The 24,245-nt window shown below is 35.6% G+C and overlaps 5 protein-coding genes, 1 long non-coding RNA gene and 1 other non-coding gene across 12 annotated transcripts; 4 read left to right on the top strand and 3 right to left on the bottom strand.

Annotated features, from left to right (window-relative positions):
* Positions 1-176: 176 nt before the first annotated feature.
* ani-2 (Anillin-like protein 2) lies at positions 177-4,385 on the bottom strand. The gene is made up of 12 exons (NM_062881.4): positions 4,211-4,385; positions 3,875-4,163; positions 3,685-3,832; positions 3,487-3,639; positions 3,324-3,442; positions 3,094-3,280; positions 2,745-2,927; positions 2,282-2,696; positions 1,625-2,237; positions 1,401-1,576; positions 771-1,345; positions 177-698 (listed from the first exon to the last, which is right to left on the bottom strand). The coding sequence occupies exons 1-12, from the start codon at positions 4,295-4,297 to the stop codon at positions 614-616; spliced, it is 3,030 nt and encodes a 1,009-aa protein (NP_495282.1). The 5' UTR covers positions 4,298-4,385; the 3' UTR covers positions 177-613.
* Positions 4,386-4,739: 354 nt separating this feature from the next.
* On the top strand, positions 4,740-6,020 carry clec-88. 2 transcript variants are annotated; one of them, NM_062882.10, is made up of 3 exons: positions 4,758-4,930; positions 5,000-5,366; positions 5,412-5,763. In NM_062882.10, exons 1-3 carry the CDS (start codon positions 4,795-4,797, stop codon positions 5,593-5,595), a joined length of 687 nt encoding a protein of 228 aa, NP_495283.2. In that variant the 5' UTR covers positions 4,758-4,794; the 3' UTR covers positions 5,596-5,763. The 2 variants fall into 2 exon arrangements, with proteins under 2 accessions (NP_872010.1, NP_495283.2); NM_182210.5 differs by having other exon boundaries at positions 4,740-4,930; positions 5,000-6,020.
* Positions 6,014-8,109, top strand: ctsa-4.1 (Serine carboxypeptidase ctsa-4.1). 2 transcript variants are annotated; one of them, NM_062883.8, is made up of 9 exons: positions 6,014-6,351; positions 6,397-6,737; positions 6,961-7,063; positions 7,107-7,253; positions 7,300-7,409; positions 7,521-7,602; positions 7,647-7,733; positions 7,780-7,867; positions 7,914-8,109. In NM_062883.8, exons 1-9 carry the CDS (start codon positions 6,022-6,024, stop codon positions 8,036-8,038), a joined length of 1,413 nt encoding a protein of 470 aa, NP_495284.1. In that variant the 5' UTR covers positions 6,014-6,021; the 3' UTR covers positions 8,039-8,109. The 2 variants fall into 2 exon arrangements, with proteins under 2 accessions (NP_495284.1, NP_001379755.1); NM_001393099.1 differs by having other exon boundaries at positions 6,033-6,351; positions 6,397-7,063; positions 7,914-8,106.
* Positions 8,110-8,744: 635 nt separating this feature from the next.
* Positions 8,745-8,895, bottom strand: linc-27. The gene has a single exon (NR_101699.1). It is a non-coding gene; the product is annotated as a long non-coding RNA linc-27 (long non-coding RNA).
* A 1,425-nt stretch (positions 8,896-10,320) lies between these two features.
* On the top strand, positions 10,321-13,568 carry lin-23 (the record flags this gene model as incomplete). Of its 4 annotated transcripts, none has more annotated exons than NM_001313632.4 (8): positions 10,321-10,456; positions 10,575-10,713; positions 10,767-10,941; positions 10,995-11,289; positions 11,337-11,705; positions 11,841-12,281; positions 12,431-12,781; positions 12,823-13,568. In NM_001313632.4, 8 exons carry the CDS (start codon positions 10,331-10,333, stop codon positions 12,928-12,930), a joined length of 2,004 nt encoding a protein of 667 aa, NP_001300561.1. The 4 variants fall into 4 exon arrangements, with proteins under 4 accessions (NP_001300561.1, NP_495285.1, NP_001300562.1 ...); NM_062884.8 differs by having other exon boundaries at positions 10,323-10,456; positions 12,829-13,561; NM_001313633.3 differs by lacking the exon at positions 10,321-10,456 and having other exon boundaries at positions 10,614-10,713; positions 12,823-12,930.
* A 6,343-nt stretch (positions 13,569-19,911) lies between these two features.
* Positions 19,912-20,103, bottom strand: F58F12.9. The gene has a single exon (NR_051197.1). It is a non-coding gene; the product is annotated as an Unclassified non-coding RNA F58F12.9 (non-coding RNA).
* Positions 20,104-22,662: 2,559 nt separating this feature from the next.
* F58F12.1 (ATP synthase subunit delta, mitochondrial) lies at positions 22,663-23,710 on the top strand. Its single transcript, NM_062885.8, has 4 exons — positions 22,663-22,790; positions 22,837-22,969; positions 23,017-23,213; positions 23,434-23,710. Exons 1-4 carry the CDS (start codon positions 22,671-22,673, stop codon positions 23,473-23,475), a joined length of 492 nt encoding a protein of 163 aa, NP_495286.1. The 5' UTR covers positions 22,663-22,670; the 3' UTR covers positions 23,476-23,710.
* Positions 23,711-24,245: the final 535 nt, after the last annotated feature.

The following is a 24,245-nucleotide window of genomic DNA, read 5'->3' on the forward strand; positions in this document are numbered from 1 at the left end:
ATGTGCACGAGAAACAGACATTGACGCGTTTCTCGTGTACGCAGAACCCTTCCTTTGCGTCGATTTGGAAATTTAACTTTTCCTTTTCAACAAAACTGTTTACAATCCCAAGTTCCTCTATTTTTTGAAGAAAATACATTTCACATGAGACTCCAACATGAAACAATAAACTCACAAATAATATCTCGGACGTTCATTACCAAAAGTACTATACATCATTATTACGGTGCACAATGAAAAATTCGGTGGTAGGGAAAAATAATGTTACTTGACTAACAATGATGTAGTCATGGGCTGCTCACGAGCGGTAAAAATCGAAAAATAATTGGGGGATCTGAGCAAATTGCAGCTCAATTGTAGAAAAGAGGTGACTATCATGAGACAGTTGATGAGCATGGGGAAATTTTATATCTTATAAAACCTAATGAAACGATAATTCTTAACCAACGGAATAATTTCTACGGGGAACGAGAAAGGAAGCAAAAAAGAAATACTATAATTTTCGAACAAATGGAAGTGATGGGAAATGAGTCTGGGGGTGAGATTATGCTAATATCGAGAAAAAAAACTAGGAAATGAAAATGAGATTGTTGTGAACGGTGAATTCCGGCGTTTAGGAACGCAAAACGAAAAGGGTGTCGTTGATAGCATTGAGCCAGGAAGCAAGATGATCAGAAGATTCCGCGGCTAGCACAACTCTGAAAACGATACATATAAATACACATTTCAAACGAATTTTTTAGTGCACTAAAGACTGTGCTTTACCGTACCGTCTTTTCTCGAGAAGACTGGGTGTCTGATCAATGAGCAGTTCGATATGGAATTCGTGGTCTCGTCCGTTTCTTGTTTCTTCGACCGACTGATTTGTGCATTTGGTCAAATCAATTTGAGACAGTGGCACTTTTTGATTCTTCTCATCAATAGGATTTTTCCAAAAGAAGATGATTCCACGGTGGAGCATTGCCCAATATCTGTCCCACGCTGCTTCGCCATTTGGAGATCGCTCATCGAACAAATACAGAAACCCACGATATTCGACGTCAATTGCTTCTGGAAGCGAAGAGCAGTGAGATTGAAGCTTCACAGTTCCTTCCAGTGGATACGTCACATCATCGAGATAGAACTGACGATCGCCGGCGGAGTCGCGATCAAGTGTCAGCTTTCCACAGAATCTGAAGTCGCAGTCTGGAGCCTGGTATCCTGGCATCGAGAGAACTGTTCGATTTGACAGGACACTGTTGTTTCTCGCACGACGATGGGCAGAGTTGGGAACCAACAAATTCCGGAACTTGGCCGCCAATACTGCTGCACATGTCTTTTCAGGAGCCTTGTACTCGGGAACACGCTGTAATTTGATTTTGGTAATTAGAATATTTGTTTATTTGGGACAATTCATTTACCATCATGTACACCTCCATGGCAATAACAAAATCGACAGGAAGATTCGAGAAATGCATATGTTCTCCGAAGTGAATGACATGCATTCTTGTCTGGTAATGAGCAAGAAGTGTGACAACTCCGGTTGCTTCGATTTCTGTGCGACACTTCAGTGCGACGATGAAAGCGAATGAACCACCTGGGAAAGAAATTTCATTTTTTCAAGCACGGCAATTGTTCAACTTACGACAATTGAAATTTTTATTGAGATGGATAGCAATATTCGAAATCACCATTGCAGACTTGAAGTGTCGGTTGATTGGAGGAGGTGGATGACGAACAACCGATAAAGCTTGAAGGCGTCGAACTTCGTCAAGCTGCAACTTCAGTCGCTCCCGACAAATAAGCAATACTCTCTGAGATGCAAGTTCTTGGACAACCATTTGGGCTCTTTTAGCATCGATGAGCGAAATTTCAGCGAGTTGAATATGCTTCCGTGTTTTCTCGATTGTTTCTATTAGCTTGGATATCTGACGTTTGGAGTCGTTGATCTTATCAGCTGCAGAGAAGTTGCTGATTGAGCTGACAAATGAATCATCCGCAGCGTTTGACTGATTCTTATTACGCCACGCAAACGTTCCTTTCGGAGTTGAAGTAGCAAGAGCCGAAGGTTGAGACATTTTTTGTACAACAACTTTCTCCGTTTTAGCACATCCTTCCTTGTCAGAGACACGATATTCCGCAACAGATTGGCCAGCGTGAGGTGTAACGAGAGTGGGAGAGCGTGTGAATTGAGGACCACTAGACGAAGCACTATAACCTGTACCATCTTCTTCAAACTCCTGCATGTATGGTGTGGTCTGAAAACTTCAGAATAAGCATTATAACAAGTCAGTCCACTCACGTCTTTCTCGAATTCAATTTCCTGGTATGTGTTCGTCGACAAATCCAATCTATTTCTGATCATCTTGTTTGGACTTTTCTGAGATTTAACTTCAGCATAACCATCAACTGTACGTTCAAGCGTAGTTTTGTCATCATAATCTCCAGTCGGAACTTCAACAAAGTCGAACATCTCATCAATTTTATCACAAGTGCGCTCTTCTGGTATATCAGAAAATGGAAGACTCTGACGCATAGTAATCGCTCTTGGTGTCAACAAAATTTCGTCAGTTTGGTCCATTCCTTCCCTATCCACATTCCTCGATTGTTTTTTAATAGGAAGAGAATAAAGAACTTCTTCATTGCTCTCTCCATAGGGCACATGATTTTTCTTTGCATAACCACTAATTCCCATGTGAACACTTGGATGCATTTCTCTGAAATTAGAAAAGCTTATTGCACAATTTTGATACCAAATCACTCACAGATGACTGATTCTAGGAACGAAGTCGTTGCTCACATTGTCTTCCGCTGAATCTGACACCATATTCTGATTTTCGTCAAAAGTGCTGTTGTCCGCTCGTTTTCTAAGCTGTGCGATTTCTTCAGCAGCGTCAATTTTTCGATGGAATCCAAAATCAGCTTTCTCGAAATCGTTTGCAATTGATCTGTAAGAAAACGATTGAACAAGTGGACATTAAAAGTGGAACATTGCCATAGGGGAAGGATAGAAGGGTACATAAAATTCTAATGTAGAACTCATGAAGAGACTTTTAAACTATTTTAAATAAATTTCCATCATTGTGTATACTCCACTCTTGGAGATGTACTAACTTGACAAGAGAAGATGGTGAACGAATATCAGTCTTTGTTGGAAGACCAGGCGATGGAATAGACTTTCTGACCGAAGCAGGTGAATCGAATGAAGGAAGAACAATGGTCTGGGTACCACGGCGATTACGTCGACTCATGGGAGAAGCACGAACTGATTCCTCTTGTCCGAAATGTTTGGAAAAGTCGCCTAAATGTTTATTATTGATTGAATTTTGTTTGTTGAAACCTACTTTTATGCGTGACCTTGGATACTTGTGGGGTCAAAGTAATGAATCCAGCAACAGTATTTTCAGTCTTCATTAAGTGATCCATTCGATTAATGTCAACTTTGTGGATATTACGAGTGGTTCTGAAGCAAAACGTATTATAGTGATTAAAGGCTGAATAGATTACAATGGGCTAGGTCTTTTTGGAGTCCCATCCAAAATTGGAGTCTCGTTTTTCTTGGAAATCGACCCATACTCTTTCATATCACCACGTCCGTCATTAGCGTAATCCGAATTTGGCACTCTTTTCAACTGTGGCACAAGTCTCGTGGAGATATGACTGCAATTTTGATGAGTGTAAATCAAACTCAATTTTAAATAATACATTGTTTCAATTTGCTGTCCTGTACCCAAACTCTGCTCAAACCTCTCAGAAGACCGATGATGCCTAATCATGTGTGGATCGTAAAAATCGGTTCCCAACTCGATATCGTGCTCCTCGTATTCTTCGTGATCTTCGATCATTGAATCGTCTGAATTCAATAACTAAGTTAATAATTCAGACAGTATCTCACCTATAAAATTGGTAGTCACAACTTCTTTTTCATTATCCTGCATAGGTTCGCTATTTCTGCGGTACCGGCCCAAATTCGCATATCTTGGAGAATCCAGTTGATCTTGACGAGAACATTGATCGAATGCAGCAACGAGATCCAGAGTTCTCCCACGAGGAGCGTTCAGACGCCAAGTGTCACCGCGTGACGGAGACCACCAGCTCATATCAGGCTTTTGTGGTGTTTCCTTTACGGGAGTGTCCGCGAATTTTGAATTATTAGCTGCAGTTAATGACGTCCAGCGGTAAGACTGAAAATACATCGGATTATTAATACAATTTTTAAAGTTAAAAATACCCTGTTGGAATCCAATGGCGAAGACATAGGAGGCGGCGATTTCAACTGCGGCGGATGCGAAAAATTGATATTTTCTCGTCGATACATTTTTGCGAAATGACAAAATCACTATCGATAAAGAAAAACGACCACACGTCGAAAAATACGACAAAAATGCGTGGAATTGTTTAATTTCCCACAATTGCCGCCATGACCCCGTGAGTTACGGTAATCGTGGTGGGACCCAACACGGATGTAGTTGCACGCTCCTTTAACTACAATTGTTTATTAAACTGGAAATTCAGTTCGTTTTTTGATTTCTCTCTTTTAATTCGTTCTATTCCTGATTGTTTAATGAATATTTAATTTTTATATACTTGCTTTTGAAAATATCGTTAAATTTAACTCAAGTTAAAATAATTTTGATTATTTAACTTTTAATTCCACACTTGTTTCTTTAAAAAATATTCTGGCTGTGCAGTTTGTTTGATCTCCCACTGAGCACAGCGCGAAACGAATATTACAAAAAACTTAATCTTTAAAAATATTTAACAAGAAATATTTTCAGAAAACAGTCGTCTCGGTTTCCGTTCTTACTGATCGCTATGCAGTTTATATTTTTTGGAACCCTATTTTCTGGACTTTTATTGGTATGTGCAGTTACTAACGATATTGAAGACGCTAGTGGAGAGACACCTGGAATTGTTTCTCAAATTACTGAAGAGCAGCCCCATCAGCGACGTGAGTTTATTTGTAAATCATGAATTTAAAATTGATCTTCAACAGTTTAAAGATTAAATGAATTTCCAGAAAAACTCTACAATTGGGACTACAAGGACCTCGGAACAATTGCATTCGAAGACATTCCATTCCCAACTCTTCAGCCGTCACAAACTATTGACCAATCGGAAAATTGCCCGGAAGGTTGGATCCGATATTCCGATTCATGCTACTGGGTGGAAACGGAGCTTCTTGGATTCGCCAAAGCCGAAAGAAAGTGTTCTGAAAAGCAATCGACACTGTTTGTGGCCAATTCTATCGATGAGTGGGAGGCAATTCGTGGTCATTCAAAAGACTCGTTTTCTTCGTGGATCGGTCTTGTTAGATTTTCCCACTACGAGAGATCCGAGCAATTGCCACGTTGGCAGACCGAAGGAGCTGTCAATCCGTCTAAGATGTGTGTTTACTTTGCAAGTGTTCTTTTTCAAAGAAAAAAATTCAGAAACTGGTTGATCAAGCCGTATAGTCCACTCGTCAATGGATGGTCACAACTTGCCAACTGTGCTGCCAGTTATAAGTCCCCAGCCTCTTTGGAAACTGCTTCATACACTTATTTCTACCCATGTACATATTTATTCTATTCGATCTGTGAACGGAACTCGACCATTGCTAATTCATTGCATTAAAAATGTAAATAATCTTACATTACAATTACCATCTTGTCATCAAATCCATCAAAATCTCCTCTTCTCCCATTACCTGTCATCGACTGTACTTATGAATTATGTAATTCTCACTACTCCCTAAAGATTCTCATTTTGTACTTGTCTTAAACCATAAAAACTGAGAATTCCGAAGTAACTTGCAATATTTATTTTTGCTCGCATACCATGTACGAACACCTAAAAGGCGGGCTTCACTTTGGACGAACGAAGTACTTATGATCATTCTGTCTTGGGAACATTGGAGCAATATTTCTAGAGAAGTTACAATTCAAAGTTAAAATCATCAAATCATTTTGTCTCATCTGACGACACTTCAATAATCCTCTTTCTTATTGTCATCTTATAACACTTATCAATTTCCTAGTTTGCTTTCCATTCATTTCAGAAATGAAACTACTTTCTATACTTTTTATTTTTGTATCCTCATATTCCTTCTGTCTAGCTGCTCCAGCTACGGATAAAGTCAATGATTTACCAGGATTGACTTTCACACCAGATTTCTTTCATTATTCTGGATATTTGCGAGCTTGGACAGACAAATATTTGCATTATTGGTTAACCGAATCATCTAGAGCTCCAACTCAGGATCCCCTAGTTCTATGGCTCAATGGAGGACCGGGATGTTCTAGTTTAGATGGGTTAATTGAAGAATTGGGACCATTTCATGTAAAGGATTTTGGAAACTCTATATACTACAACGAGTACGCCTGGAACAAAGTAGAATTCCACTTTTAATATTGTATGAGAAAGTAACAATTTCAGTTTGCAAATGTCTTATTCCTGGAATCTCCAGCAGGCGTTGGATATTCTTATTCAACAAATTTCAATTTGACAGTTTCTGATGATGAAGTATCTCTACATAATTACATGGCTCTTCTTGATTTTCTATCCAAATTCCCAGAATATAAGGGTCGTGATTTCTGGATCACAGGAGAATCGTATGCAGGAGTTTATATTCCAACTCTGGCCGTACGTATTTTGAATGACAAGAAAAACTTCCCAAATTTCAAAGGAGTGGCGATTGGTAATGGAGCCTTGAATTTTCCAAATAACTATAATACTATGGTTCCATTTTACTATTACCATGCTTTAGTTCGTGACGAGTAAGTTGGTTTATAATTAATCTAGATATTGTACGTTGGTTTGCAATAAGTTGAAGCATAGTCCTATAAAAATTGACTTCAACGTTTATTGAATAATCTTCAAAAATTGGCACCGCGAGTGATGAGATCGTGACAAGACCTAACGGAAATTGCCACATTTTGATAACTTTCCTTCTACCTGATTTTTCAAATGATACTTCTTCATAATTGTATATTTTTTCAGTTTATACAATGACATTGCAAGAAATTGTTGCAATAACAACATTGGAACATGTGACATCTACAGCAAATTCTTTGATCCAAATTGTAGAGACAAAGTTATCAATGTAAGTTGGAAACAGTTTCTCTCAAAAATGTTTTAAATTTCAGGCACTAGATGGTACTAATGAGCTTAATATGTACAACTTGTATGATGTTTGTTATTACAATCCAACCACAAATCTCAAAAAAGCTTTTATCGAAAGACAAATGAGAATAGCCGTCGGATTACCAGCAAGAAAACATAATGCAGCTACCGTAATACTAGATTTCAGAAACTACTATAATTTCAAAATACTTTCAGACAGTTCCGCTTTGTGCTCAAACCAATAATACACATGTTTATTTGAATAGAGCGGATGTTCGGAAAAGTTTGCACATTCCAAGTTCTCTTCCAGCATGGGAAGAGTGTAGGTTGGTTTTTGTGGGGTCTATGTCTTCTCGGTATTACCTGGAGGAAAGTTTGCTAGAATATTGCGTAGTGTCATCTTACAATTAATTAATCCTAATTGTTTTCTCTTACAGCGACCAAGTTGGAAAGAATTATGTAGTAACACATTTCAATGTGATTCCCGAATTTCAGACAATGATTGCTGCAGGAATTAAAGTTTGAATATTTCAAATTAATTTCAAGTATTTAGAATTGTTTAGATTCTTGTCTACAATGGAGATGTGGACACTGCTTGTAATTCAATCATGAATCAACAGTTTTTGACATCACTCAACCTGACAGTTCTTGTTAGTTTCTCTTGTCTTTATTTTATATTTAACTTTTATTTTTTAGGGAGAACAGGAGAAAGTGAACGAGGCTTGGCACTACTCCGGCCAGACTGGAACTGCAGTAGCTGGGTTTCAGACCAAGTTCGCCGGAAGTTTGTTGCCTTTAATATCATTTTAAACCTACATAACCATTTACAGATGTTGATTTTTTGACCGTTCGTGGAAGTGGCCACTTTGTGCCTGAAGACAAACCTAAGGAATCGCAGCAAATGATTTTTAATTTTATCAATAATAAGGACTATTCTACTCCTATTCAACTTTGATCATTGACTGTGATTTATTAATTTTTGGAGAAGTTTCTATTTAAGGCAATAAAAAGAAAATTGAGTTACTTAAAAGTAGCGAAAATCTGGGAAATATTTTTAAATGAATCCAAATTTGCCTCTGATTCCGAATATATATGTGAAAAAATTCAAAAAATCTTCATTGATTTCACTACTCCATCTTTAAACTACAAAACTTAATAAATTCTAATTTTTGGTAATTTGGCAGTTTACCAAAAAGTTTGGCTGAATTTTTTTTGAGTGTTTTGTTATGGTACAGAAATACGTTTCATGTTTTTTTTTCAAAATGATTTACAAAAAAACTTCAAATTTCTAATTGTTCCTTGCCAATTGTACTAATGTTGACCTTTAGTATGCACCAATGATAACTGGATATTCTGTTTTTGGCAGATAGATATATTTGAATTTCAGATGAGTCTAATGAATAATAAATACCACGAACCTAGCCATCATTCGTGTTTTTATTTAACCAATAGAAGCACCCATCGAAGAAATAAAGGGTATAATGATTTTTCAATGAACCTGTTCAACATCCTAATGTCTTTTGTCTTGCAACAGAAGTTGACAGAAATTATGTGGTATTACGTTTAAGTGTAATTCTCAAATTTCAATGTATGGTATCAGCTAATTTAAAAGTTTGGATATTTCAAATTTAGTACAAAACTTAGAAAGTTTCAGATTCTATACTAAAAACAATTTTTTCAGAATTGTGAATTCCTTGAAAGTGTAATATACATGTAATAGAATAAATTATGTTTATGGGATACGTTTTGCAAATTTTTATTATAAGTGGTTTCGAATTTATCCGATTTCTGAAGCACAATAGGTCTTGCCACGAACAAAAAACTTTGAAGCAGATGTTGCACAAAAAGGTGTGCGCCTTTAAAGTTTACAGTACTCTCACTGTCCTCTTTCTGATGTATTTACTTGCGTCTGAAATCCTGAAATAAAAACCGCTAGACCAACGAAAACAAGATTTTTCAAACGAACACAAAACAGACGGAAAAGAAGGTAGGTTGAAAAAGAACGAGAGATATGTCAATCTAAATGTGTAATAATATCTCGAATTTCGGGTCTGAAAATCAAAAGTCGAGCTGAAAATGTGATCAGCAGACAGAGGGAGGTAGTATTAGAGTGCACGGGGTGCAGAAAAAGTACGAGAAATACCCTTTCCCACACTGTTTTCTCTTGCTTTCTCCGCTTTTCGCTAGTTTTAAAGGTGAACAGAATCCAGTTGGATTGGGCTAGACATCACATAAAATGCGGAGATTTAGAGAAGGCAAGCGCGCCCTAAAGCAAAGAGGGCGTGCACGAGACGGCGGGTCGATTCAAGCTCTAACTGTCTGCGTCTCCACTATTGAAAGGTGCTTCACCGCTGTCTCTAATCCGATTTTCTTTCTCTTTTCTACCTTCTTTTCTGTCTTTTCTTTTTTGTTTCCTTCTCGTAACACTCAAATCTTCCTTTCGTATAGTCGTTCGTTTTCATCGTTTTCCGTTAGTTGTGTATTTTCAGGAAAACCTGAGATATTTTCAATTTCCGAACGTTTGTTCTCGTTTAATGCCCAACCGCATCATAAAAACGTTAAATATGTTTCTCCCAAATGGAGAAAAGAGCAAATTTATGATTGAAAAACTAAAAAAAAGTCATGACTAAATAGTTATTATGCTCATCGAAAAATTTGCCAGTTTAAATGCTATTTTATCGATTTTCTGAAATGCCCTGAAATCTTTGATTAAAATCACTATTTTGATTCTCTATCGAGACATATAAAAGATTCTTGATTTATTTTTTAAAATAAGTTGAAATTATAAACACAAATTTGACGATAAACACCAAAATGTGCGTTACCTTTTCATTTGCAATACATATTATTTAATAAGTTTTTTAAATGTCAATCTTCAAATATTGTGTTGTTAAATTCAAACTCCCAGATGTTTTATTTGCTATTTTCAGCTGAAATTCAGATATTCCTATAACAATTTATTTTTCTATTTGGATTAACCAGTTCACTGATTCTGTAAAAGATTACGAAATCAAGAGAATTCTCGAAACAAAAAATTCATTGCAACGTTGATACAATTTCATCTTCGGAACATTTTCCCTTTAATTTCCTTTAAATTTCGATGATACTGATTAACTCACCTGATTATATGAGATCTTTCCGACTTTAAATTGATTTTTACACAAAAACATTGTTCTCTAAATATCGACATATTTTTATCTTCTAATCAATCAACACTCAATAATATCCATTTAATTCAGGACATTAAATGTCTTCACCGCACCGAGCTTCAACAACTCAGCAGCTGGCGGACTTATCGTTGACGGAAGGTGAACACGATGAGGGCAAACCGCTTTCTATTGACTACCTTCAAGGGCACGAAGGCCTGATCGAGGTAAGGAAAACGAGATTTCCCGTCATTCTAGCGCCATCATAATGTCGTTTTGATTTTTTTTTTTTTTTTTTTTTTGATTTTTCCCAAATCTTTCTTCAACTATCATCACCTTTTTCAGGAAGTATTAAAATGGAGTGAACACGAACAGCTCGATTTTATGGACAAAATTGTTCATCGATTATCACATTATCAGTTGGGAAAAGTCGACAACTTTATCAGGCCCATGCTCCAGAGAGATTTCATTAGTAATTTACCAGGTAAAATTTTTGTCTGTTCAGTATTAAACTAATCTAATTCTATTTTATTTCAGCACATCTTGTCGAATTAATTCTGTTTAATGTAAACTCGGATTCATTAAAATCTTGCGAAGAAGTGAGCACAAGCTGGCGATGTGCACTCGCCCGTGGTCAACATTGGAAGAAATTGATTGAAAAGAATGTTCGAAGTGATTCCCTGTGGTGGGGACTTTCTGAAAAAAGACAATGGTTAGTTGATGATTTAGTTTATCAGAAAATAGGAATAAAATACTTGATTTCAGGGACAAATTCCTGAATATCAGTCGAGACATGTCAGTGCGACGAATCTGTGAAAAATTCAACTACGATGTGAATATTAAACGGGATAAGCTTGATCAGCTCATTTTAATGCATGTCTTCTACAGTAAATTATATCCAAAAATCATTCGAGATATTCATAACATTGACAACAACTGGAAACGTGGAAACTACAAAATGACTCGAATAAATTGTCAATCAGAAAATAGCAAAGGAGTATATTGCCTTCAATATGACGATGACAAAATTGTATCTGGTTTGAGGGACAACACTATTAAAGTCAGAATGATATTATTTTGATTTCAAAATAACTCTGATATTTTTAGATTTGGGATAGAAAAGACTACAGCTGCAGTCGAATTCTTTCTGGACATACTGGTTCCGTTTTATGCCTTCAATATGACAATCGTGTAATAATTTCTGGATCTTCTGATGCCACAGTACGTGTCTGGGATGTCGAAACTGGAGAGTGCATTAAAACGTTAATTCATCATTGTGAAGCTGTTCTTCATCTTCGATTTGCTAATGGAATAATGGTAACATGCTCAAAAGATAGATCGATTGCTGTCTGGGATATGGTTTCGCCACGCGATATCACAATTCGAAGAGTTCTTGTTGGTCATAGAGCAGCTGTAAATGTCGTTGATTTTGATGATAGATATATAGTCAGTGCAAGTGGAGACCGAACTATTAAGGTGAGAATTTGAAATTAAAAAACTGCTTTTCCAGTTATTAAGAAGCTTTTTTTTTAATTTAAAGGTGTACTTATCGTTTGAGTCTCGTTTACTATTCTTGCGGTTCTGAAAATATTAATTTTTTTCAATATTCAGGTCTGGTCAATGGATACACTCGAGTTTGTTCGAACATTGGCTGGCCATCGACGAGGAATTGCATGTCTTCAATATCGTGGACGGCTCGTTGTTTCTGGATCCAGTGATAACACGATTCGACTATGGGATATTCATTCTGGTGTATGCCTACGTGTTCTTGAAGGCCATGAAGAGCTCGTGCGATGCATTCGATTTGACGAAAAACGAATTGTCTCCGGAGCATACGACGGAAAGATTAAAGTATGGGATCTTCAAGCTGCTCTAGATCCTCGTGCATTATCTTCGGAAATATGCCTCTGCTCATTAGTTCAACATACTGGCAGAGTGTTCCGCCTGCAGTTTGATGATTTCCAAATTGTTTCCTCTTCACATGATGACACTATTCTCATTTGGGACTTTTTGGACGCTCCACCCAGTGGGCTTCCGTCTTCAACAAACAGAGTAAGTACAACATCTGGATCAAATCTGTTAATTGAGAAATGGCAGTACATTTGATAGTCTTCAAAATTCGCAAATACACTTTGAAGAAAAAAAAGTGCTTGCAAATTTGTAGTCAGTTTCTTTTCCGTGATTCATATTTATTTTTCTAGGCCACCCTCCCAGAACTTCCAAACCAAGCTGCTGTCGCTCGAGCTCAAATGCTTTTTGAAATGGCTGCTCGACGAGAAATTGAGCGACGAGATAGAGAAGTTGTGGAAGAACCTGCACTGAGGCCACGTGCCAATGCTGCTCGTCGACACAATGCCGATATTGCAGCAGCTGCAGCAGCGGCGGAAGCTGCTAGAGGTGCCGGGGACAATGATGAATCGTCATCAGAGGAAGATCTGGACAGAGTTGATCAGGTTAATAATCCGAACGTGGCTGGACCAGCGCCACCGCAACCACACAATCAGAATCATAGAAGGAGGCAACCAAGACCAGAATTGCCTGTCAGACTTATGGTAAAATTGAAAATTGAATGATGAGACTAAAGATTGACAAGTTTCAGCAAGAAATGGCTGCTTTTGACAATATGCGCCGACAACAAAATAATATGGATCACCTGGGCGGAGGCGACGTAGACGAAGAGATGCCAGATGGTGGCCCATAAAATCTACACTCCTTCCCATTTTTTTTTGAATTTTTACTGATCTTCAACCGGTGCAGAAATCAACCAAACCCTCTGTAATCTTCCTTGTCATTTTCCAAAAAAGAAAGTTGAAATTCCTTTGTACAGTATCCTTTTGCATCCCCTTCCCAACTTTTCCTCTCACTATTAACTGATCTGATTTCATGTGATAATAGTGTGTGTGTGTGTCTCTGCATTCTATTCATCTTTTCTCAATCGACATATTGGAATATCGCACGCACAACCCCTTTCTTTCTTGTTTTTGTAACCGCATTCGAGTCCTGGTTTTTCTGAAACTATTTTTTTAATACTTCAATTTTCAAAGTCGCATGCTTTGCGGGTGCCCATTCATCCACTCTCACCATTTTATTTTGTTTTTCATCCCTCTTCCCATTTCTCAACGGTTTTTCTTCTACGGCGACGATTCTAAATGCTTCTATCCCCCGCTTTCCTCACCCGCACATTTTCAATCGCTTCACACAAATCTGTTTCAAATAATCGTTTTCGTTCCTAATTTTTCTCCCCTTCCATTGCCTCCAATTCCAAATTTCTTTTATTCGCTCGGAAAATTGTGTTCTGTATAGTTCGAAATGATATAAACAAATTTGGGTTTTGCTACTCCACAATCTGCCATTCCATCTTTTTTTCTAAATTAGAGTTTCTCATTATCATTCTTCTGTCACTTCCTGTCTTTCCTACGTCATTGTCACTGACAACTTTGCAGAACCGATTTGAGCATTTCTGCAACTTTCTTCTATTACATCTCTACGTCCCCATTCTTATCACACTATTTATTTAGTCATGTGACAAGAGTGATAATGAGAAAATAATTAACCTTCCACTGAATCCCAGTTTTGTAGTAGAAAAAAGTCAAAAGTTATAATCGATAAGCATGCAAAATCAAGTCATGCGACAGTTAAATGACAACATATCGATTAGATATTTCACAAGAAAGTTTACGGAATTTTCCATATTTCAATTGCAATTCGATCAAAAATGTGACAGCTCAAGTGTTTGGCAGATCAAGTGTTTGGCAGATGGGTGGTGTCACATTTTAATGCCAAAACTAATATTTCTCCTCTGCAAAAGCAAAAAAGCGGTAAGTTTGAACCCGAAGTGTGGCAAAAAAAGTTCAATTTGGCACACACCTTTGAGTTCTTATCAATTTCCGGAGAGGTTAGAATGGGATTATTGTAAAGTTCACGAATTGTCGGAGATTGGAATGTTTCACAACTATTTTCATAGTGGACACACTATGTAGGATGACTATAGATTTTTGATTTAATACGAATTCGCGAAGCAATCAAAAAACGAGTACAACACATTGAAACCTAGACGATGACAAGTTACAGTACCCTTTTCAATTGGTTTAGGAAGCGATTCAGCAGTAAATGTGATTTTTTTCTGTTTCAAATGAATACCTGGTTTTCGTGGATAGTATAAATATTTGTATTGTTATTCGAGACAGTTTATATAGTTGTTCACCCAATCATCGTTTGCATTAAGTTGTCAATACTCTAGAATTAACTATGATGAGCCAAATAACGATGCTCACTATTTTTTGCCTTCTGAATAAAAATAAATCATGTTGAGTGTAATTGAAAGTTCGAAACGTTCTACTACTGTAATTCAATTGAAATGTAAAATTAAAGATGACCTGATTTCATTTTGAATACCACACAAAACTCTACTTTTTAAGCGCAAATAAAAGTTTTTATACACATTTTTGAAGGATATAAAATTTTTTTTTTCGGTAAATATCAATTTTATTTCATAGTGTATTTCATTCTAAAACTAAAACAATGTAATTTTGTACTTTTTCGTGTAGACAGGAACTTTCTTGTGATTGTAGCTATGATCGTAGTTTTGTGTCAGAAACCACAAACCCCCCAGAATGTAGGCTATTTTATTAGGTGCAACTTTTTGAAGTAATCAAACATCTAATAAACATCAAATCCACCCTCACTCAAATGCCAGTTTCTTTCTGATCTCTAGAATTTTCAGTTGAATTTTGAATTAGTTTCAATGAGTTATTTAATGTTTTTTTTTTGGAAAACAACCAGTCAAGTTCCTTTTCGACAATATTTGGATGCAGAATTTCTGATGAGGAATCGAGTCTGATGAATTTTAAATTGAAGTTGATAAGCTGAAAGTTAATAATCAATGAACTGAAATAGGTTACCGAAATAGAAATATTCGAAATCTTATTTACTTGGAAGACATGAAAATTTCAACTCACGAATCATTTTCGAACTGAATATTTAAATATGTGAATCTCAATTCAAAATGACTTGTTTTCAAAAACATTAAGCTTATTTTCAGAGATTTCTCGATGGCTTCATTAAGCATTGTCTGATTATTCATGTCCTTTTAACGCGTTATTTGTTGAATAAACAGCTGACTATTTTTTTCATACAACAATGTTTCCTGTTAACTGCAAATGATGAATGAGAGGACGTCACAACAAGAAGCATGAAAGTGATAATCGGAAAAAGCAATGATTAATGCGCCAGGTGGCAGAAAGGGTAAAGATTGGAAATGAGAACGAGAGTTGGAAAATCAAAAGATAAATCAGGAACGACGATGATTTTAAAACGTGTTGCAATTTCCTTTACCTGTAATCAAAATATGGGAGGTCAAATAGAAATGATTGATCTTTTTATGATATGAGAAGATAAAATATTGCAAGACGACTTGGCAAGATTGAGATGTTCTGCCTTGAACTTGTGTTCTGTTATATTGCAAAGGTTATACGTGAAACGACCTAGTCGTAGGAAACATTTCAGGTAGCACTCTCAGAAATATTCCAGTTAAAAATTTTTTGGCAACAGTGATCTAAATCATTATCCTAATTGCCGAGATCTAATCATTATCCTAATTGCCAATACTTATGTTAAGTTGAATTTAATCCAGCTGGAAATCAGTTGAAGCTAGACTTAATCAGAATATGGTATAGTTGCAGGTTCATAACTGGTTGTAGGCTTATCCAGCTTACCTCTTAAAATTAAGTTCCAGTAAAGAAAACGTGAAGAAAACACATTTTAGGGCAGGGACTACAGTAGTTAATCTACGAATCTAGGTTATAACTATAGTACGACTTCTGCCCATTGTTACAATTTTATATGAAAATTGTGGATCAATTGAACTTTTTGAAAATTCATTTCTTCTTTGTTAAAAATATTCGATTAGAGGCCAAAACTTCGAGTTTTCATAATTTCCCATCAACTCGTACTTTTTAAACAACTTAAAAAATTCCAAAATGCGATTCATGCTTGTGACAATGTTTGGATAAGACGAATTTTCAGTGCAGATAATATGTGACTAAATACAAGTCTGCAGGTACTTGACTCTTCAAAAATATTAGTGCTGTATTGTACTTCATATATTAACACTTCACTTACAAACACATTTCCAGCACATTGCAATGAAACTGAAAATTTCGTAAGAAATTGATTTTCCATATCTTATGACATTTTTTCCCGCAGTGCTCATGACATTTGTTTACCGAAACAACAACTTCCTTTTATTCTTTGTACCAGCCCTCCCAGTTTAGCGTATTAGTTTCTCTAATTATCATTTACTATTGTATTTTAATGCTCTTCTTTTTCTTTTTCTTTCCTCACACTCCCATCATCCAATCATCTGACTCTCGTCCTTCTCAGCTGCTTTTTTCTGCCAATAAGATAAGTAGAGAGAGGGAGACAACACAGTTCATAATTTCACAGAAGTTGAAGAAAATGAGATGGCAACGGTAAAAAGTTGTGTATTTGTTTCCGAATAAAATGCTGAAAAATAGATAAATGAATGTGATGAATGATGCAGACTCCGCATGAGGTTACTGATAACATAAAAATGAAAGTGAATGAAGGAGCTGTTAAAAATGAGAGTGATGATGGATGATCAGCGGGAAAACGAAACGAACGTAACTGGCACCTAGTGACACGAAACGTATTTTATCAAAAAAGGTTTCAATTGAACGAATGTTCAAATGAACTCTTGATTAGTTTATTTTTTCCGATGGTACAATGTGTTTAGTGATTAACAATCAAAAAGGCCGATGAGTTGGCAGTAAGCTACTAGAATGCGGAACGCCCTACTGACACTTAACAACCATAATATCTATACGCAAAAAGTACGGTAGCTCCGAACTCAAAATTTATTGAACCTTTTTTAAACTGAAAATTTTTGAGGGCATTAAATTCGATATTTCTGATCTTACAAAAAATTTTCCTATTTGCTATTTAGAATTGTATGAATGTTTTCGCAGTTTTTGGCATAATCCATTTTAAAATTTAATTGCAAAAAAATCTGTGTCTCGTAAGCACATTAAGACTTTAATTATTTCATTGCCACTTAAGCTTCCAATTTTCAAAATCATGTTCAATTTAAATTAATTTGAAATTAAATCAAATTAAGAAGCGTTACAAAATATATAGTTTCTCTAAAGGACTAAAACAATCAAATATCATAAAAAGACCTTTCAAAAAATTTAATGAAAATTTTTTATGGCAGTTTGAAATTTTTTAGAAAGAAGGGAAAAATTACGGAATAAAGTTTCCAGATACACCGTTACTATTGTTTTAATAAACATGCCAAGCTTTTTTGTTATTAACTTTTCCAAATCGCTATAGTGATTTATAAGTAAAATGTGATTTTTCTTGACATCTTGAAGATTCAGTTTTTAATTTAAAAAAATTCCCAGGAGTCTTCAAAATTTTAAATCTAACATTTAGAATTTGAAATGCGAAAAATGTCGTGAGAACTCCTGCAACCTGATTACAACGTTTTTTCGTGATATTTGGATACAGAGCACTTTAAAGGTCACCAACTTCATCGTTGCAAATCTAAAACATTCTCATGAATGATTCAGAAAAACGAATCTTTGACTGGAAGACCTCTGGTAGATTCCGACCTTTTGCTATAATCTTATGATCGAATTACATCGACCTTTCACTTGCAAATGTTTGAGCCAGAAGGGTGCACGTAGATGTGTCATAGAGTGAATATCCGGTTGTAATACAAGATTAATTCATTTCTGAATAATATCTAATTTGATACCACTCTAAAACTTTGACCAACAAATTAAGATAATTTTATAACAAGATATTTTATTCGAGTTTATTTCGATCACAGATTATCAATCCAAACGAAATGTCACGAAGTCACACCATTTTTCTTGAGGATTAAGCATCGAATGAGCGTGAGATCTGTAATGTTTATAACACAAAAATGAAATAGTGTAGCATTTCAAGAGAATCATGCCAGTTATCAATCAATGATAGTATGCACTTTTTCGCGACTGTCATGTGTGAGATTGAAGAGAATGTCAAAAAACGGAAACTCGACAATATCTTCATATATCTTGAAGTTCGTGAAATAAAACAGCGATTTTTGATTAGTTTCATCTTGCCCATATTAAATCATCATTTTTGGACAAAAAGAAGATATGATTGATAACAGGAAAAAAGAAAATAAAGAAAAAAATAGAAAAGGTAGATTTGGGTTGGTATGAGGATTGGACGGCATGAACTATTGTTTTTGGATTTGACAACGTGACCGATCAGAAGGAAGTTAAATAAATGGACTTTGATCTAGATCAGTCAGAAAATGGAACGCCTTATCTTTTAATTAACAGAAAAATCAAACACGTGGACCCTCTTCCAGTTACGGTTATTGTTGATACGGATGAGCGAATTCTGATTGAGGGATCTTCACTCTGATTATAAATATAACATCCACGAAAACTTCCTTCGTCAGCCTTGTTGCTGCCCCCGGAGCGCTGGAACTTTTTGCTTACATTTTCAAAATTACCATGCCCGTAAAAAAATCAGCAAGAAATATGATAGTTTGACATTCTGAAGATTATTCACTGTATAGTGACTGTCTGAGTAGGTAAACCTATCTTCGACACCTTTAAGCCTTTCTACCTACCTGACTACCTAGAACTCCGATGCTTGATGTTCGCACACTGGAAATAAATAAATAAAGATTGAAGTTTACTTTGACATCAGGTACGTGCTTTCTAATTTCATATTAAGATCATACAAAATGCAAGAAAGTTTTCAAAATCGAAGCAAAATCGTATCACAAGGGTTAAGCTGATTGTGAGTCGCTACTGTGAGTCGCTGTCGCTAATTACCACAACTGTCATAACGCTGTTAGATTTATGAATAAAATCAGCCTAAAAGGAAAATCAGTTTAGATTTTAAAGATAAATTTTCAAAAAAGTTTTGAAGAATTGTGGTGGGATACGGTGGCTGAGTAGCGACTCGACCTTTTCAGATCGGAATATTTCAGAAATTAGATTAGTTTTAACAAATTTGGATAAAGATGATTACCCAAATTAAATTCTGTAGACTGCAAAATTTTCAAAATCAAAATCATAGCAAAATTGGCAAAACTCCCTATCACTGTTTGAATTAAGAGAGTCGCTACTCAGCCAATTACCAAACCTGTCATAACATTGTTCAGAAAAGGGATAGAAAGTTGGCTCAAAAAGCAAATATGGTACGTTTTTGGAGAAAAATATTTTAAAAGAAGTTTCCAACAAATTTGGTGTGCCAAGAAAAGTTTTGGTCAAACTTAGGATAAATTGTCCAGCTCTTCCCAGCTAGCTTTTAAGTCAAGTTATTTTTTTCGGGTTGAACATAGCCAAGAACTTTTATGTTTAAAACTTAGTTTTCTACACAATGCTATTTTTGATAATTTCAGTATTGCAAGTCGTGGAACGATTTCGAGGTTGTTCTGGAGTTACAGTTCAGTTGGAAAATGTCGATTTTAGCTCATACCTTTCTACCTACCGTAACCTTGATTAACTTCACAATTATTTGTGTTGTTGTGTTGTCGTTTTTCATTTCTTGTTTTGTCCCTTGAAACCTGCATTCTTTTTTCTTACACATTCTTTCTCTCCATTTATTTATATTCTTTATCTGCCACAGTGTTTCTCTCTGATTCATAAATTCATTCATTTTCTTTCTGTGTGGTTTAAACTTCAGGTTTCTCGATTTCTCTATCATCTCAAAATTATGCATAAACCCATTTTTCCATTTTCTCTTCGTCTCCATTCCTTACCTCTTGCAAACTGATAGGGGCGTGACCTTGTTCCGAAAAGAGGCGGAGTGTCGGAACGAAAAGTCAACGACATGTCCTCTCCGGTCAGTCAGCCACCGACTTCTTGGTGCTCTTCTCTCTGAAATTTCATTCGTCTGAAAGTGACCTACTTTTTAAACTCAACAATGATTCATCATCCAGTATATTTTTATGGAGAAGCAACATCAATGGATCTTCATAAACATTCAACATTATTCTCTGTGCAAAGAATGCAAAGACTTCAACTCATCAAAATATCAACACCGGAACACAATCGGTATGGTCAATTCAAGAAAAGGATCACTAAATGATATCCACTTATCATTAGTCACGTGTCTACATGACTACATGGCTACAACATCATAAGATATATTTTCCTTGTACATTCTTAGGAAAGTGTAAATATAATATTTTGGAAATTTTCGAAAGGTATAGCTCCAATTCTAGAGTTCATTATTTATTTATTTGTTTTTTTATAAGCACGTTATATTTCCTTGTCCCTTACAAAAGGAATTGTATATATATATTTGTCTGTACATTTTTTGATATTTTTCTCATTCCGCTGGTTGGTCATCTATTTCAATTGTTTCGCGATGATTTGCAATATTTTAATGGGATCTCATTTATTTTGTTTCATGTTCAATTGTACATTTATTTTGATTTTTGTGATAATTTTGAATCTCGAGTGAATTTATTTTTAATATGTTTTAAGTTTGTATACAATATACAAGAATTGAGTTATTAAAATACAATAATTACAAAACTAACCATGATATGGCTAAAAGAAATCAGCTGGGACAAGCTTGATTCACAGAAATTTGTAGGCTTTTTACAGTTAGAAAACTCAAAACTTCCGGCAGATCCTGAAATAAAATACAACTCTTGAGTTTACTGAAAACGTAACATTTACAGTTACAGTACCACAGAAAGGCTGATAATTTTTCACCCTAATCAGCAATTTAGGTGAAATTTATTACAAGTGGAATGCTTACAATAGTATTGAGAAAATTTTTTACCTACCTAAAGGTTGCGTCTCTCTCTCCGAAACTTGTAGAAGAATGGCTGCTCACTCCAAACCGGAATTATCTGTTGTTTTGGATGCATAGTTTTTAAAAGGCAGGTCTTAAAAATCCAATCCCTAACTTCTCTGCATGCACAAACTTTAAAAGTAGCTACAGTAATATTTTCACATGATAACCTGCATTAGGAGTGTTAACCCTAACCACAAACTTTATCATTGACTATGTGTCTAGTTACAATGACCAAACAACTGTGTGTGTTTCTTTAATAGGATTCTAATAGAATGTTAAATATCTAATGGCGAATTCGTGATTTCAGGTGAATTTATTTAGTTCCGGACACAAGCCTAAACAGAAAGTTCACAAAAGTTAGTCATGATGATCTTTTATCTTCAGTTGCAAACTTTTTCTCCACGGTTTCATGATTTTGAAGCTTCTTTTTATTTTAGAGATATCAAAATGTTGTCGATCTACTTACTCACTGCACAAAAAGGTTATTATGTAGTTTAAAATAAATTTTCGTTGGGCAGAATGAGGGATGATATATTATTACTGTTTCCCGGTATCCACTTGATGAGCATGCGACCTCTCTGTCCAGAAGCCAAACTTTCAATAACATCTACAGTATGTACTGTATTTTGCAATCACTTATAAAAACTGAAAACTGAGAAGAACCATAAATCATACATTTCCCGCATGTTTCTACTCAATTGATAACCGGATTATCACATTTCTTTACTATTACTATGAAATGACACGCAGTTGCAACAAACTTCAAATATTTGATAAGTTTCAGTCAATTCAGCAGAAAACGCACCAACACACATGTTCTGCTTCAGGTGAAGGAAACACGTAAAAAGTCACGTGGCTTATTCAAATGTTCAAATGAGTCGTATTTTGCAAAGTGTATCGAAATGCTACGCAATGTAGTGAATAATATAGTAAGTTAAGTGAAACCTACAAATCATGTATACAATTTTCAAAAATTTCCATATATTCTTCCCTGCGTACAATTCGAGAAAGGAGCAATCTACTTTAATGGTTAAGATTTTTTCAATCAGTAGCTTCAATAGTGTACTCTATTGCTGTTTAGATACGTCTTCAAATAAAGTTTATTTAAAAAATATGTTTTCTCTATTGTAATAGTTCTATAATTTCAAAAATTATTCCAATTAGCTACATTTCAATAAATATCAAAAATTCTACGCTTCTTAGTTGAAAATCTCCAATTACATTCGCTGTTTCATATTTAACATACGTTTCATTAAATCTTCAGGCATTTTTTAACCTTCGCCAAGATGGCCTAGTTTTTCCCGATGGCCGCGGACTAGCCATTAGGGGATGCAAACACGCTCCGTTGGACGACGGGCGATCTCGATTTTTATTCACCTTTTTTTAACAAAAAATCTCTGTTTTCAACTGTTTTGGGAAGTTTTTTCAGTTAATTTTCGTTATTAAAAATTGAAAAAAGTATTCGACTATATGTCTACGATTTTTACTATTGTTTGTTCCCCAAATACAATCTATTCCTCCGATTTTTTCATTTATAATTCTTAATACACATATTGACCTTCTAAAAATCAATCAAACAATGTTATCATTTCAGAGGGTAAGATGTTGGCTCGTACTATCCAAAGATTCTCGGTTGTTGCCAAGCGCGGATACGCCGCTGCCGCTCCAGCTGCCAACGCCAACCCAGAGGAGCTTCGTCTCACTTTCGCCTCCCCAGACACCGTGAGTAAATATTATTTGAAAACATTATTTGAAAATCAATTTACAGGCTGTCTTCAGCAATGCTGTCGTCAAGCAGGTTGATGTGCCAACTTTGGCCGGTATGGTTGGTGTTCTTGCCAATCACGTCCCAACCATTGGAGTTTTGAAACCAGGAGTTGTCTCTGTCACCACAAATGAAGGTTTATTTTGCAAAAATAAATTGTATTATCACCAAAGAATTTTTCAGGAACAGTTCAACGCCTTTTCGTCTCTTCGGGAACCCTCTCCGTGAACATCGATGGATCATGCCAAGTTCTTGCTGAGGAGGTCCTGAAAGTTGAAGAAATTGATGAGTCTGCTGCCCGCGCCGAGCTTGATGCTGCCCAAAGAGCCTCCGGAGAAGGAAGCGAGGTTGCTCGTGCTGAAGCTCAAATTCGCGCTGAAGTAAGTGTTCGAAAAAGTTTTAAAAACCAAAAAAAAATACAAGAAACGAATATCGTTTGGTTTCAGCAAAGTTAAGCATTTCGTAATATTTTTATTATCAAAATGATTCTGTGCTTCGATACTAAAACTGAGACCAGGACATAAAGTTGAGGGTCATAAAAGTAGTTCTCTGAAATGAATATGTCTTTAAGTTTTGTTTCAAAACAAGGGAATTTTTCAGGTTGCTGAAGCATTGATCAAGGCCGCCACGAACCAGCAATAAGGAGTATGTTGAGAGTAGACCCTTTAACTTTGGTAAATTCCTTTTTAATTTGATCCTAGGCACATCGTCAATTTCTCTCGATGCTGCTTATAGGATATTATGTACGGCCCTCCCTTTTTTTGTTTTCATTGTTCCATCGTTTCCAATAAATTTCGAGACTTTTAGTTTTTGACTTTTATTTTTCCAATTTTCTGATTTAGTGATATTTATAGTAGAAATGAACATTCGATCCTTCATCCAAGTAATTATATCAAACAAGAGAAAATTCTGAAAATGTATGTAAACTGGAATACCAATTCCATGAGTTTAAAACAATTACAATCTACAGCAATACGTACCCTAAAATGAAATAGAATTAGTATTTCCTTATGTTTACCAAAAAACGGAAACCTCGGGTTCGATTCAATTCATGCGCTAATCGAAAATGGTTGTTCAAAAAGCGAAATTGAACGAAAAAAATCGTAAGTGATGATGCCATTCAGAAGAATCTGCAACATTTGAAGAGGAAACCCAAGGAGGATTCGGCTTTTTCAAAGTGATGAAAGTTGAGATACAAATTGGAATTGTCTTTTTTATCGACAAACCCACTTTAAATGCCATTTACAGACACGATGGGAGGATAGACAACAAACTTCAAAAATCATATGAACACTTTTCTGAATCAAAATAATTATTCACCAATTTTCCACCATTTTTAGTAAATAGCTAATATTAGTTTGAATATCAAACTTCTTTTATTAAAATTGGAGCTTTATTTATTCAAACCTTCG

This window comes from Caenorhabditis elegans, chromosome II (assembly GCF_000002985.6).
Source record: "Caenorhabditis elegans chromosome II".
NCBI lineage: Eukaryota > Metazoa > Nematoda > Chromadorea > Rhabditida > Rhabditidae > Caenorhabditis > Caenorhabditis elegans.

Coding starts and splice junctions, on each gene's coding strand:
- ctsa-4.1 (NM_062883.8), top strand. CDS start 6,022: ATGAAACTACTTTCTATACTTTTTATTTTTGTATCCTCATATTCCTTC. Junction 6,738..6,960: donor CATGCTTTAGTTCGTGACGA/GTAAGTTGGTTT, acceptor ATATTTTTTCAG/TTTATACAATGACATTGCAA. Junction 7,254..7,299: donor GAAAACATAATGCAGCTACC/GTAATACTAGAT, acceptor AAATACTTTCAG/ACAGTTCCGCTTTGTGCTCA.
- F58F12.1 (NM_062885.8), top strand. CDS start 22,671: ATGTTGGCTCGTACTATCCAAAGATTCTCGGTTGTTGCCAAGCGCGGA. Junction 22,791..22,836: donor CTTTCGCCTCCCCAGACACC/GTGAGTAAATAT, acceptor ATCAATTTACAG/GCTGTCTTCAGCAATGCTGT. Junction 22,970..23,016: donor CTCTGTCACCACAAATGAAG/GTTTATTTTGCA, acceptor AGAATTTTTCAG/GAACAGTTCAACGCCTTTTC.
- ani-2 (NM_062881.4), bottom strand. CDS start 4,297: ATGTATCGACGAGAAAATATCAATTTTTCGCATCCGCCGCAGTTGAAA. Junction 3,833..3,874: donor TGTGACTACCAATTTTATAG/GTGAGATACTGT, acceptor TATTGAATTCAG/ACGATTCAATGATCGAAGAT. Junction 1,346..1,400: donor CCATGGAGGTGTACATGATG/GTAAATGAATTG, acceptor ATCAAATTACAG/CGTGTTCCCGAGTACAAGGC.
- clec-88 (NM_182210.5), top strand. CDS start 4,795: ATGCAGTTTATATTTTTTGGAACCCTATTTTCTGGACTTTTATTGGTA. Junction 4,931..4,999: donor AGAGCAGCCCCATCAGCGAC/GTGAGTTTATTT, acceptor ATGAATTTCCAG/AAAAACTCTACAATTGGGAC.